At 34.5% G+C, this 13,806-nt stretch overlaps 1 protein-coding gene across 4 annotated transcripts; it reads right to left on the reverse strand.

Moving 5' to 3' along the window:
- Nucleotides 1–610: 610 nt before the first annotated feature.
- LOC132546144 (beta-alanine-activating enzyme-like) lies at nucleotides 611–13,571 on the reverse strand. Of its 4 annotated transcripts, none has more exons than XM_060209842.1 (18): nucleotides 13,483–13,571; nucleotides 13,091–13,198; nucleotides 12,299–12,516; nucleotides 11,896–11,987; nucleotides 10,370–10,487; nucleotides 9,464–9,675; nucleotides 8,909–9,101; nucleotides 7,076–7,305; nucleotides 6,440–6,552; nucleotides 5,962–6,140; nucleotides 5,284–5,479; nucleotides 4,433–4,539; nucleotides 3,412–4,181; nucleotides 3,131–3,282; nucleotides 2,859–3,022; nucleotides 2,404–2,529; nucleotides 2,077–2,208; nucleotides 611–1,644 (listed from the first exon to the last, which is right to left on the reverse strand). In XM_060209842.1, exons 3-18 carry the CDS (start codon nucleotides 12,440–12,442, stop codon nucleotides 679–681), a joined length of 3,894 nt encoding a protein of 1,297 aa, XP_060065825.1. In that variant the 5' UTR covers nucleotides 12,443–12,516; nucleotides 13,091–13,198; nucleotides 13,483–13,571; the 3' UTR covers nucleotides 611–678. The 4 variants fall into 4 exon arrangements, with proteins under 4 accessions (XP_060065825.1, XP_060065824.1, XP_060065826.1 ...); XM_060209841.1 differs by having other exon boundaries at nucleotides 13,091–13,221; nucleotides 13,483–13,563; XM_060209843.1 differs by having other exon boundaries at nucleotides 13,075–13,221; nucleotides 13,483–13,563.
- Between the last annotated feature and the right edge of the window lie 235 nt (nucleotides 13,572–13,806).

Consider the following 13,806-nt stretch of genomic DNA (forward strand, 5'->3'; position numbering starts at 1 on the left):
AACTTTTGAAGATGGAAAATTGTGAAAGTATCATGATCGCCAATATGATCTCCTTAGGCGTTACTCGCATTTCCTTCTCTCATGGAAATTAATGCGTTTTCGATGCTCATTTTGTATGCCTGTTCATTATGAGTTACCGGCGTTTCGATACCCGTAGGTTTCATTACCGAGACGTTTCGGTAATTCACGAAGACGTTGGTAGTTTTGTACTTCCACAATCACATCGGTATTTAGAATTAGCTTGCACATAATATGTGTTGATATTTAATTGATTCCGTGAATGGATAAAAATGTTCACGGTTGTTAAAACTTTTTTCATTTGACAATGTGACATTGACCAAGATTTACATCGCGGTGTTGTCGATAAAGTAGGAGGTTAATATTCCGGAACACCTGGTCTTTTTGAAAGTCTCGCGGTATATCATTCTTTTGCTCAAGTTTTACAAAAGTTCTGTTGATTTCATAGAATTGGATGCTGTTTTGTTAGATTTTTTCCTGACAGTGACATGTCACATGGTACAGAGAGTTATGTTGGAAGCAAGCTTACCTAGCAGTGAATATAAACAATACATATTCTAATATAAGGCATTTTGGTAAAACTCGAACAACATTAACTAATAAAACGTAATTTATTGCACAACTTGTATGTCGTTAGTTGAAGGTTGGCATTCCTAGTTATCAGGTATTGTTGGCATCTGTGCTGGTGGTGCCAGGAGTGACCTTGAGACAGTAAACATAATTGTCCCGACAGCCAACTATGATATTGTTTCCACAAACAACAGGAGAGGAGAAAACCTCCCCAGGGAGCCTCACCATTCCCACTTCCTGTCCAACACGTCTGTCAATCACGTGGATACTTCCTGTTGTTGTGGCAACTACACACAAAGGCATAATGTGATGTGGTGACCTTGACATGGGATTTTCTGTGTATTGCTGACAATCTAACATGTCTTTATGTCCAACTTGTGATGTAAACCGTTCAGGTACCAATAACTTTGACTCCTGATTTTCAGGCACTGTAAGGTCCTTTGACAACTCTTCAACATTAGAATTTACTTTATCACTTAGCTGATGTACTAATGTTCCTGTGATATTGCACTGTGTTAAATCATTACAACACTCTACATCCGTGGGTCCATATTTTGTTTTATTTTTTCCACCAGAAAGTTCATCACTTTCCATAGATTCAAAATTAAAGTCTTTTTCACCAGAAATTCCGAACTTGGTGCAGCAATTTTCTTGCACATGACGTTGATTTAAGGAAAAGTTAATATTTGAATTTGTCATATTTTCTTGTTGATGTGACTTTGATCCGTTTATCACATTAACATCTCCCTCAACAGGCACAGAATCCTCTTTAGATGAATTAACACTTTCATACTCAAAACGAATCTGAGATTGTTTCCACTGTTCATCAAACATCAAATCAAAACAAAAAGGTGTAGAATATACTGGAGAATCCAACTTCTTCTTCCATAATAACTTACCATCATATGATAAAAAATATACACAGTGATCATGTGATCCAAATACGATCATCTGATTGGATGATTTATTTTTATATGATTTTAAATCTTGCTGCCGAAGTTGTAGATAAGTTGCTGGTGAGGAAAACACTGGACCCAGAGTGTGAAAGGACCAAATCTGTAAAGGAAAACGAGATAAATTTTGTATAAATTTACTATTTGATGGTAACATTTCTCTGGGTTGTGTCTTACAAATTATGTATACATTCAGTATCTGCTAGTAACATTTTCCTGGGTTTTCACTTACAAATTACGCGTGACTTAATCATCTAGTGGTTACATTTTCCTGGGTTCTGACATTTGAATAGTTAGTTGCTAATGCACATGCACAATCATTCTAACTTTACAAGAGACAGAGCAGGGATTAAATATCATAGATATTGCACGTTATAGCAATTACCCATTTAAATATTCCTTAGCATCATTTACTCATGGTTTAATTTTCATCAAAATCTTTGGCTGATAAGTAGAGATAAGACACACCCTGGTGTAAGCAATGGAGTACTTGAAAATAATTGTCTTTTTTTAAAGAACAGTAAGGAGATAGTACCAGAACACCATCTGTGGACAGATGATACAGGCACCCATCCACACAGCCGATATAAATGCCCTCTGATGATACAAAAGGAGACGAAAATACAGGCTTTTTACAGTCGTAGGTCCACAGGATGTCACCATTTCTCTAAAATACAGCAGAAAGAAATATTTGAAATTAAGCAGAAGCAGCATTTATTGCGAAATAAAACCGCCATTGTTTGATTTTTTATTTTTTATTTTGAACCTCAGTTCCATACAAATGCAGCAAATTGGCATTTAATAGATGATTTCAGTTGAATTATATATCACTTATCATTGTTATACTGTCCATGATACTTACTGAGTCTACAGCCGACACAGCACCAGACAGCGTCCCAACATAGACAGTGTGAAGTAAAGAATTCACAGAGGGAGACGAAAACACGCTTCCTCCTCCCAGATAAGTCTTAAACAGACACATTCTCATCTAAAATGTAAACAAGCATTAAGTTTAGTAAATTATGACTAAAATTGTACCACCATACGAATACATTGCATTTTTAACATATGCCAAAGATTTCAAACTGATGAGTTTTACTGTTGAGAGAAATTTGTGAACTAATGATAACACATATAAATTACATATTCTTCAAGCAACATATTAATATGACTATTTGAAGATATTACCCCAACAATTTCAGAACAAAGAAAATCATCAAATATTGCCAGCACTTTTCTTTATATCATTCACAATCACATTTACTTTCACACTAGCAGGTCCTGTTTGCTACATCTTAGTTGTTGAGGTCTAATTACCTTTAAATCTAAAGCATGCAGATGTTGATCATGTGATCCTACATAGATAACAGCTGTTTGAGGATCCACAGCAGGCGAGCTTTTCACCTCTGCCCCGGTTTTGTACTTCCACCAGATTTCTCCTGTCAAATGCTCCATCACATAAACAGTTCCATCATAACATCCTACAACGTCCAAAATAAGTAACATCAAAACTCTTTTTAAACACAAAAATCTATTATGATATTACTGAAATATATAGCTTATGCAAAGTTGATCTTCAAAACACTTACCTACAATGACATAATGTCCACAAGCACTGACACAAGCTGATGACTCAATGCGATCACCCAGTGTTGTCTTCCACTTCACCTCTCCTGTCTCCATGGTGATGGCAGTAAACTCATGTGAATGGGAGCCAATGTATACTGTATGTCCCCCAATCCTATAAAGTTAAATTTATAATCATTTATAAAATATTAGTATAGAAATGTAATTTTTGACAAAAAGGGTTTAGTTTTGGTGGTATTCTACATTTGAAACAATAATTTACTATTAATATTTTCTTCAATACCTGTCTCTGGCTATAACAGGTGAGGCATCCACACATTTGCCTGTGTTAACTTTCCAACAGACACTCAAGATTATATCTCTCTGGTGTGGTGTATATCCACAGAGGTTTTCTGCCTGTTGTCCTTCCAGGTTACTGTCTGGTGTTTGGAGATCAGATGTACTACTGTGGTAGAAAGATCTGTATTTTCTCCTTAAATCTGCTTTCATATCAGTTCCTCTATTCATACCGCTGTTTCCTCTCCCAACTGACCAGATTATTTGGTCACCAAATGACTTATAATGATTGTCTTTACTTCTTATCAGCGATTCATCACATATAATCTTTTTGCCTTGATTTTCATCTTTGTAAATTTCTAAATTATCTTTATCAGCACATTTCCTTTTTTTAATCAATTCATTATTTTTAAGACTGATGGATAAATCTAATTTCTTTTTTTCTATTAAATCATCCACGTAATTTACATTCAAGTTTTCTGTCCTTAATCTTTTTAATACTGGTTCAGTGTTATTTGATGCTTTGAGATGATTTAGTGAACACGCCTTCTCCTTTCGACTGTTTTGTTGTAGTGGTATTTGATCACAGAGGCATCCCTCTATATAGCCAAGGATATCAGTATATACATCATGTAAAACAACATCTAAAAGTTTGGGAAGTCTTATGTTGAAAGTTGATTCTATTTTGTCTGAAAACTGAACTGCCAACAGACTGTCACCTCCACTAGTAATAAATCTTGTGTTTGTGGTTGGTCTTTCATCTCTTAGCAGAATATCCTGAAAAAGGTCAAATAAATATTAGTCATCATACGTTTTCTAATGAAAAATCCCCTGATTTACATAGTTCTAGACTCATGAGATCAGTAGCATTAGTACAGCACCAATTAAAAGGGACTTATATCAGAACTGTTCAACCATCCAAATGTTGTATCAATGTAGGTCACGTTAGGTATCAGTTTTTAGGTGAAATAAATTTGCTGAAATTATATGTGGATTAGTGTTTAATATATGAAAATGTCATGTCTTACCATCCAGATCTTCTCGACAATAACAGGTATCCTCCTAGCTGTGTCAACATTCATTACAGTCCCAGGCTCATAACATGTTTGTAGTAATTTAGTCTTGTCCAGTTTACCTACAATAGTTTCATTATACAAAGCATCACTTGGAACAGTTCAATGTATAATGTCAAAACTTAATATAATTTGCAAATGTTTTTTCTTTCACAAATTTTCTCTCAGTACATCAAACTATTTCTTTTAAGTGAGTGACAAAGTAACTATTCCGAGCATGGTTATCATGGATTATCTCATTGTTGTCAAAGTAATATGTCAGAATTAAAAGGTGTTGATCAAGATTTAAAACAAAACAATCCTTCAGAGTTGGGGTTGGGGAATTTGGAAAGTTATGGACCAATACTAACAAATAGCTGAAACGAAATTGGTCCACAACTCACCAGTTAAATCCTTCCCACATTTGACATCATCTTATGATGAAATGGACACTTCTAGTAAATATTATTTTCAATTTCATTCAGTGATCATTTTGAGGATTTTTGAGGAATATATCACATTTCCTCCGTTATAAAATATTTCAGTGAACAGTTTCCACTCCAAATTTTTTTTAAAAAATGCTTATATGCTTATTCCAGGAAAGATAAAATGTCCAAGCAAAATTGTTCCTTCAGGTGAAGATATCAAATAAAAAAAAAACTTAAAACGATAAGTAAATATAATGATCTAACCTTACAGTTTTGATCACTTGTTAACAAATACTACAAAACCAGTGAATATTTTAAAATTAATTATTCAATTTTTTTTTCAATATTTTAGATGGTATCATTCTCACATAAGATCAAATTTAGTGTACACTATCTTACCATGATTGGTGACAGGAAATTTGGGAACTATAACAACACTGTCAGGCCAGTATTGAGAAGGAAGGCATTTTTGTATCCAGTGGTGTATTTCCAGTGGAACTATTTTGTTTGTGCCTTGTGATATGACAAAAATCAGAAGTTTCTTCTGATCAAATACAACTCTACAGTCAGCGACATTTTCCAGCTTCAGTACTGTCTGTTTGGAAGAAAATAGTAAAGTTGCGTAGAATTCAGAATTTATTTCAGTAACAGTTGTGTTTACTGTAACTATAAACAATATTTGTTTATTAATGCATCAACAAAGGATCATAAAAAAGATAAACAAGTGAAATGTAAACATCCTTTATATTGTTAATTTACAGTTTTACCAAAAGCTTGAAACATACACAAGAGAGTAATCATTAGTTTCTCTATCAATTTTATATTTAAGGTACTATATTTCATGATATAATTAGACCTTAAATAGAATCCTACAAAGGAACATCATTAAGATCATTAGTAGTGACATGAAAACGGAAAGATACCAAAAAACAACTGAAAACAAACAAAAAGGACTGAAACAATGAGCAGTTAAAATTCAAAAACATGTTTCCTTGAATAATACATGACAGCGATAAATGTACTTTTGTATCAAGAAATAAGTAAATCTTGTAAATGCAGAATTTTACCTTCCCTTACCTTTTCAACTTCACAAAGATTTATCCTTTGACCATTCCTTTTGACCTGGTCATCCTCACGACTGAGAAAGATTATCTCCCTTTTACTGTTGATGGCAACAGTGTCACCAGTTGCCCGTAATATTGATTGTCCTGAGTCTGCTTCTTCTCCAACCAAGTAACATTGCCTTCTTTTTATTCCTGTATGAAGATTTTAAATGCATATGATACTGGAAGTAATGTTAAATTAATTGAAAAAAAAGACAGCAGAAACAAGTGACCAATAACATTGTTTCTTGGACAAATCTTTAGTTTCTTATATTAGTAAAAGCGGTAGCACTCTCAGGCACAGTTCCAGGTCAAAAGATAGCCTTATCTAAGTACAATAGAAATCTCTCATTAATAATTCATACTGATTTATGGCAAAGTATTAAATGCCACTTATAAGCAAATTGAATTGTGTGAATGACCACAATAAATCCAGTTTAACAAAGACTTACCACCCAAGTGTAGCTGTCCCCTGCCATTGAGGACCTCCCTACCACAATTATCAAGAACTGTTACTATGGTATCCTTCAGAGGTTGACCCAAAGGTATGTCATCAGTCAGGTTACTGTAAAAAGTGTGAAAAGTAAACATTTTGGAAAGAATGTAAACACACAGTGACTTGTTCTCCACCTACATCAACCCTGAGGAAGAAATCCTGAATTACATCATCAAATCTTTTAAAATTTCAACAGAACACATTCTTTTACAACTTGCTACCTGACAATTTTTTATCATATTACATACTTTCTTTCCCTATCAAATTTTTGTCCTTTATGTTCTTCAATCATTTGATGTACTCATAAGTACCTAAATATTATAAAAAATTAGCAGGCCTACCATTCAACTGTATTTCTTGCTATATGTCCGAAACGCATTAGTTTGACTACTTCTAATTTCCAAACAAGATAAACACAAAACAGCTTTAGAAAAAATGATGAGTAGAATTATTTAGTCTGAATTTGTTACTTCATTACTGCATGTCCATCTAAACATTTTGTACTTGAATATTGAAAAAGGCTATGTATTCCAGCCAGAAAAGAGTCTGATGAATGGTTACAAGCATCATGGACAATAGGCATAAACTTTACCTAAAGTCCCTGTCAGTCACTTCATAGCATGTAGACCAACATGACACCTCTGTGGTACCATACAGGTTGAAAAACTTTGTTGAATTATCAGGAGCTCTCCATTTCTGGATTAGGGATATTGAAGGAAATTTCTCTCCTCCAAAAGCAAGAGTTCTGAGCTGAGAGGAACTTCCAAGCAACGTCTTCTTCAAAACTTCTGATCCTATTCTAGACACCAGGGATGGAGTGGCCTAAAATAATTACACATGTGTACAGAGTAAATCTGACCAATTATTTACAAGACAACTGTTCCTAATCATTCAGACTCCAAGGTTTAATTTCAATCTCTTATCACAACACTTTTACTCAACTTGATATTGGAAAAATACAGATGAGATTAAAATTTTAGCAAGGATGTTATCTTAAACTGAGAGTACATAAAAAATTGATAAAACAAATGCTTGTGTTGATGAAACGTAAAAGACATGTATAGAGTTTAAAGAAAACATATTGATTTTGAGAGCTGGTTGACACCTACTGGATGAACACAAGTGTGGCACAAAAAGTGACTCTAACAAGTAGGTAGAATATAAAAGGTAGCAATTTTATATTTGTTGGGTTTATCACCCAATGAACAGTCAGAGTCATTTTGAGGTGGGGTTTTCTTGTAATACCTGATGGCTACCTCACTGTTCTGAAAACATACAGGAGGCTTGTCACATTTTATACAGAGAAATTAGGGTAAAGTGTCTCACTCAAGGCCACAGCCCAGACTGTTTCTCAGCTTCCTGAGAAACACAAACTGCCACTGGTAAGGAACGATGACCCATGCACCTTGGATCTTGATTTGAGGTTAAGTAGACCAAACACCATTCCATAATAACTTATATATTTGTTAAATCAGACCAAAATTACTTATCGTGTCTCACAATTCATTCCTATTGGATGACCACATTTACGTTCTGGCCCATGACCAATTTTTCATTGTTCAGATAAACAGCACACATGTTTTCATGATACAACATCCTTTACTATACTCCCACTTTTCAGGCTTACAAATCATTCTGGTCTAACAATAGGACGTCTGAGATGCACGTAGGATAATAGGTGGACACTAGTCAGGTACTGACCAGTAGGTAAACGACCTATGACTATAAGATGTTTGAGGTAGGGCAATGAGGTGGACACTAGTCAGGTACTGACCAGTAGGTAAGTGACCTTTGACTATAAGATGTTTGAGGTAGGACAATAGGTGGACACTAGTCAGGTACTGACCAGTAGGTAAGTGACCTATGACTATAAGATGTTTGAGGTAGGACAATAGGTGGACACTAGTCAGGTACTGACCAGTAGGTAAGTGACCTTTGACTATAAGATGTTTGAGGTAGGACAATAGGTGGACACTAGTCAGGTATTGACCAGTAGGTAAGTGACCTATGACTATAAGATGTTTGAGGTAGGACAATAGGTGGACACTAGTCAGGTACTGACCAGTAGGTAAGTGACCTTTGACTATAAGATGTTTGAGGAAGGACAATGAGGTGGGCACTAGTTAGGTACTGACCAGTAGGTAAGTGACCTATGACTATAAGATGTTTGAGGTAGGACAATAGGTGGACATTAGTCAGGTACTGACCAGTAGGTAAGTGACCTATGACTATAAGATGTTTGAGGTAGGACAATAGGTGGACACTAGTCAGGTACTGACCAGTAGGTAAGTGACCTTTGACTATAAGATGTTTGAGGTAGGACAATGAGGTGGACACTAGTAAGGTACTGATCTGTCGGTAGGTGACCTTTGGCTATGAGATGTTTGAGGTAGGACAATGAAGTGGACACTAGTAAGGTACTGACCTGTAGGTAGGTGACCTTGTGACGGTAATACAGCATACTCAGCAGAGACCTTGGCATCATCTTTACAGTGTGTGGGACTATCAACAGACATGCACCACTTCCCAAGGCCAGGAAAACATCAACAATACTTGGGTCAAAGGTCAAAGGAGAGCTTAAGAATATGAGGTCATTGTCTTTAATCTTGAAAATATTTCTGTAACAATTAGAGGACCAATATACATATTTAAATGTTTCATACCTTAAGATGTTTGTACCTAATATTTAATGACAGCATTGCAGGTTTTATTTTCAATAAAAGTATAATGAGCCATTTATAAAGGGCAGTGATTTATATATACTTCTAATGCAATAATAATAAAACAAACATTCAAGGAGTCATTGTCAACTTCAATAGCCTTGAAGCAATTTTCTGACTTCCCTGATCATCTTAAACCCATACAATTTCATGGATTTTAAACTTAAATATACTCATCTTGTCATTTTCTTGTAACCAAAGGTACTCAAACTGGATATCAGTGACTATATATGTTAAGTTGCTGTCCTGATGTTAGGTACCTGAGATGCATGATGTTAGGTAGGATACACTGGTGTGGTACTCGTACTATCTTTGGTGTACCAGTTGTGCCTGAGGTGGTGATGCAGTAGGCTAGACTCCCAGTGTGTTTACAGTGTGTTCCCTGAAGCTGGACCAGCATCAAACCTATGTCCCGTATCCCTGCATCACTTACAGTCACAGCATCAAACCCAAGCAGCATAGGCTCCAACTTCTATAACAGTAAACAGGAGGACACACTATGTCTAATAAAATCATCCAAAGTATAGTTTTACAAAATTCTATTGATAATAATTGATTACTTCCTTTAAGTGAAGTAAAAAATGGTCAAAATGGCACTTTGATTACTCAAACATAACACAAAGAAAATCAAAAGCATGAAAATGTTAAACTATTGATATACTGTAAGACCAAGGTGTCAAAACTGTAGCAGCAACATTAACCCTTGGACAAAAATGGCTAATAGTGTTGGACTATCCTCATCCATGTATATCTCAAACTAACCAGTTAATCTTCCTTATCTACAGGTAAAATTCATAAATATGTCATAGTAAGTTGCACCGAGTTGCCTCTTGATTTATTGTATCTAAATTAATACTATAAAGATCATTTAGTGTTTACAACACATACATTCACATAAACCTGTGAAAAGGAAGCACGTTTTTCATTCTTAAAATAACAGCGTATATTCCAATTCAGAAATAGTAGTTTTCTATTTTCAAATGTAACACAGTATTAGTATATATTGAGCACATAATTATATTCTAATATGCACAATATGCATATTGGTGCTTGCTGAAAAAAGATAGACTAGCATTTCAGAAAACAAGCAGGAAATGTTATGTCAAGGTAGTTTAATGTTGCATTTTCTAATCCTGATTGTTAACACCATAGCAAAATTCACAAACCTGTAAGTTTTCAGGGTCAACTAGCACAACACGAATACCCATCTCCCTGATAACATGCTGGACAAAGTTCACACAGTTTGGCTCAAAGTTGTAAAAGGCTCCTCCACTCCCCAGCACACTATTAATATATATATATATGTCAACATTTTTACCATTAAAATAATTCATAGATCGTCTCTTTCCAAGTAAATATCATTTTAACCTGCATACCACAATAGAAGACATGCAGTTAAATTTTTAGACTTTCAATGTTGTCAACTTCTAGTCATCTAATATCTCTTCACAGCCCTTCGAAATCAAGGGTAACAGTGTGTTTTGAAAGGCCATCGAAGAAATATACCTCATAATCAATTCTTTTGAATAGTTATCACATCTGTATGTATTCATATGAAGTTCTATGTTATATTTGAACATTGTTTTAACTCAATTAGATCCATTTTATTTCTATTTTTCAAATACTGAATAGAAAGTCAGGAAATATCAAGTTATTCTATCAATTTTCCCAACGTGAGCATGTCAATCCTGTAACCCATATCATATTGAACTGACAAAAGCAGGTCACAATACTGGCCTTTTCACTAGTGAAAATTTGGTAACAAAACTTGTGCATATTAAGTGTTCAACTTCATGACTGGCAAGTAATGATACAATGCTGATGTAACAATAACTTAGAATTGGGTTATTTCTAATCAGAAATTCATATTGATATATACTCAGTAATTATTAGGCATCAACCTCAAAACTGTCAACATATTCTTAAAGAAACTAATATATAGGTCAGCATATAATTTGTTTTATTTGCACAATAATACAACAAGACAAAAAATCCTAGAGTTCTTCACTGTATTACATATGGAAATGTTTGCAGTGTGATTAGGACGATAAAGATATGATTATAATAAACTTTATTTATTTTACAACAATTGCAAAGCAAGTTTTTCCAACTTATATTAATCACTATTGTTGGCTCTGATGGAAGCGTGCGAGGGGTCTGAGTGTGGGAGGAAACCGGAGTACCAGGGGAAGACCCAAGTGGGAGGTGACCCAATGCCTTTTCACATCCATTCTGAGAATTGAACCCCAGACGGCTAGGTGAAAGGCGAGTATGTTATCACTGCGCCATCCGACCCTTCGCACACGTACATCCGGACCAAAAAGAGTGATTAGTATAAGTTGAAATAACTTGTTTGGCAATTGTTGTAAAATAAATAAAGTTTATAGTTTATAAGATATGATTATGGTGGGTATTTTCCATATTGAGTAAAAAACTGGACAATCATTTACCAGATATATATTATCAATTACACTGCCATATGTTTCTGTTTGATGGAAAACCAGATACAACACTACTACTAGTGTTCTCTTTATTCTTGAGCACAAATAAAATTAGACATATTTCTCAGCAGATAATTTGATTCACTTTTAAATCACTACTTTTAAAGTGTGATCTGGCAAATCTGGTACCAACTTTACAACCTGTTTCTATAACACAACTGGTTACATACCAGTATAGAGATAAATCTTACCCAAGGAGAACAGAAGGCAGGTTGTGAGATGGTGGAATACAAACACCAACAATTTCATCCTTTACATGAAACCTCTCCAGTGCAGCTGTTATCTAATTAAAAAGCAAAAATGTAATTCATAAAGAAAGGTATTAATTTTGTAAAAACCATACTTATAAAAAGACAACAACCTATGTAAATTGTGGAGCTGTTGCTCATCATTTCCAACAGTAATTATAGACACTACTTTAGTACTCAAAGGTATAAATCTGTGACTGAAAATGACTCAAGATTAATCCTGCTTATAACCATAAGCTGATCTTTAAATTTTCTATCTGATCTATCAGTGTACTGATTATAAATGTAAATATTTCTTGTTCACATGGTTGGTAACTTTGATGTTCATTAAAGGTAATTCTGATACCTTTTCAGTTGACTTCTGAAGTTGTGAGTAAGTAGACACTACAATGGCCTCTCCATCATCAAACCTAACTGCAGGAGCATCTTTATACTGTACAAAATTTGGTGTAACAACATCCAGTAATGTCTCAGCAGCTTGGTCCTGCATGATTGATTCTCACAGGAAATGATCTCAACTTTTCCATGGAGGCCGACAAGCTATACAACTGTAATTCCCTGGATCTGAATAAATTTCAAAATGTTTCAACTGACTTGAGATATTCAAGAAACACTAGTTAATATACATGCAAGAATCAACTATATAATTACATAATCCTGTTCTCTCACATAATCACTGACAAAAGCTTGTAGATAAAAATTATATACCATATCAGTTTGTAGAAGAAATGTTTAGAAATTAACCTGACCCCTTTCACTTTACAATGAACAATTCACCATGAAAATATAAATAAATCATGCTTAACTCTTCATTAAACAGAACATTTGGCTGATATATCGAAAGTAAATGGTAAATAAAAAAAATGTTCATATACCCAAGGCAAACGGTCCACTTGGAAAAGATTAATGACCACTTAATGAAATTTTCTACATTAGTTTAATTGTTTGTTTGATTAATAAGTCTGTCTGTATATGTCACAGATACCCTGTCATTGAATGACAGAGGAAGAGCAGACACCAATGATATTGTCTTTTGTTTTAGTTTATGTTTTGTTTTAGTAATGTAAGAAGAGGTTGGCAAAACTGACGTTACCCTCTATAAAGAGATATACATGTACATACTATGATATACACATACATGTGTCTGCCCTCAGTCACTTTGTTAAAGATGATCTTGCCTTCTGGTCCGTCTTCCTGCGTTGGTTCCGTATACTTTCCTATTGCATTTTCCTGTTGCATTTTATTCCTGCAAAGATCAGAGACGTATCTCTGCAAAGAAAATCCTTAATGACAGCACACAAAGGGCAATAACTCTGAATATTTCGCAAATATTTTTAAAAATGTATGGCAACAAATGACAATGGTAAATGCTGATACAATGTAAATCATGTGAGGGCTTAATTGTGATTAACAAAGATGCATAGACAAGTTCAGATAATCTAAATATTAACTGCGAGAACTCTGTTGTAGTCTGTAGATGTACCGTGATATTAAAATTGCCTTGCTCTTGGCCTAATCAAAATATCTTACATGAGAACCTGCGATTAAGGGTTGTCTTGCGTTGTATCTTACGCGTACATAGATGCATATGTGAATACTGCTGCATTTTAGTCATGTTTTGTTCCTTTATTCGTTTAGTCGCAAGTTATTTCGGACCGGATGTATACTACATAAAACAATAAATTGCACGGATAGCGTTCGACAATGTTCCGGAAATAAACTTTAGTTCTTGTTTGTACACACAATGTATGTGTATATCTAGTATAGTGTGGATTCAAATGTAAAATTAATAAAAACATAAACAAAAAATACACGTTTCACAGTTTGCAAACTAATCAATAAAATGTATATACT

The sequence above is a fragment of the Ylistrum balloti genome, unplaced genomic scaffold, assembly GCF_031769215.1.
Source record: "Ylistrum balloti isolate Yb309-2 unplaced genomic scaffold, AGI_CSIRO_Ybal_v1 Utg369876, whole genome shotgun sequence".
Lineage (NCBI taxonomy): Eukaryota > Metazoa > Mollusca > Bivalvia > Pectinida > Pectinidae > Ylistrum > Ylistrum balloti.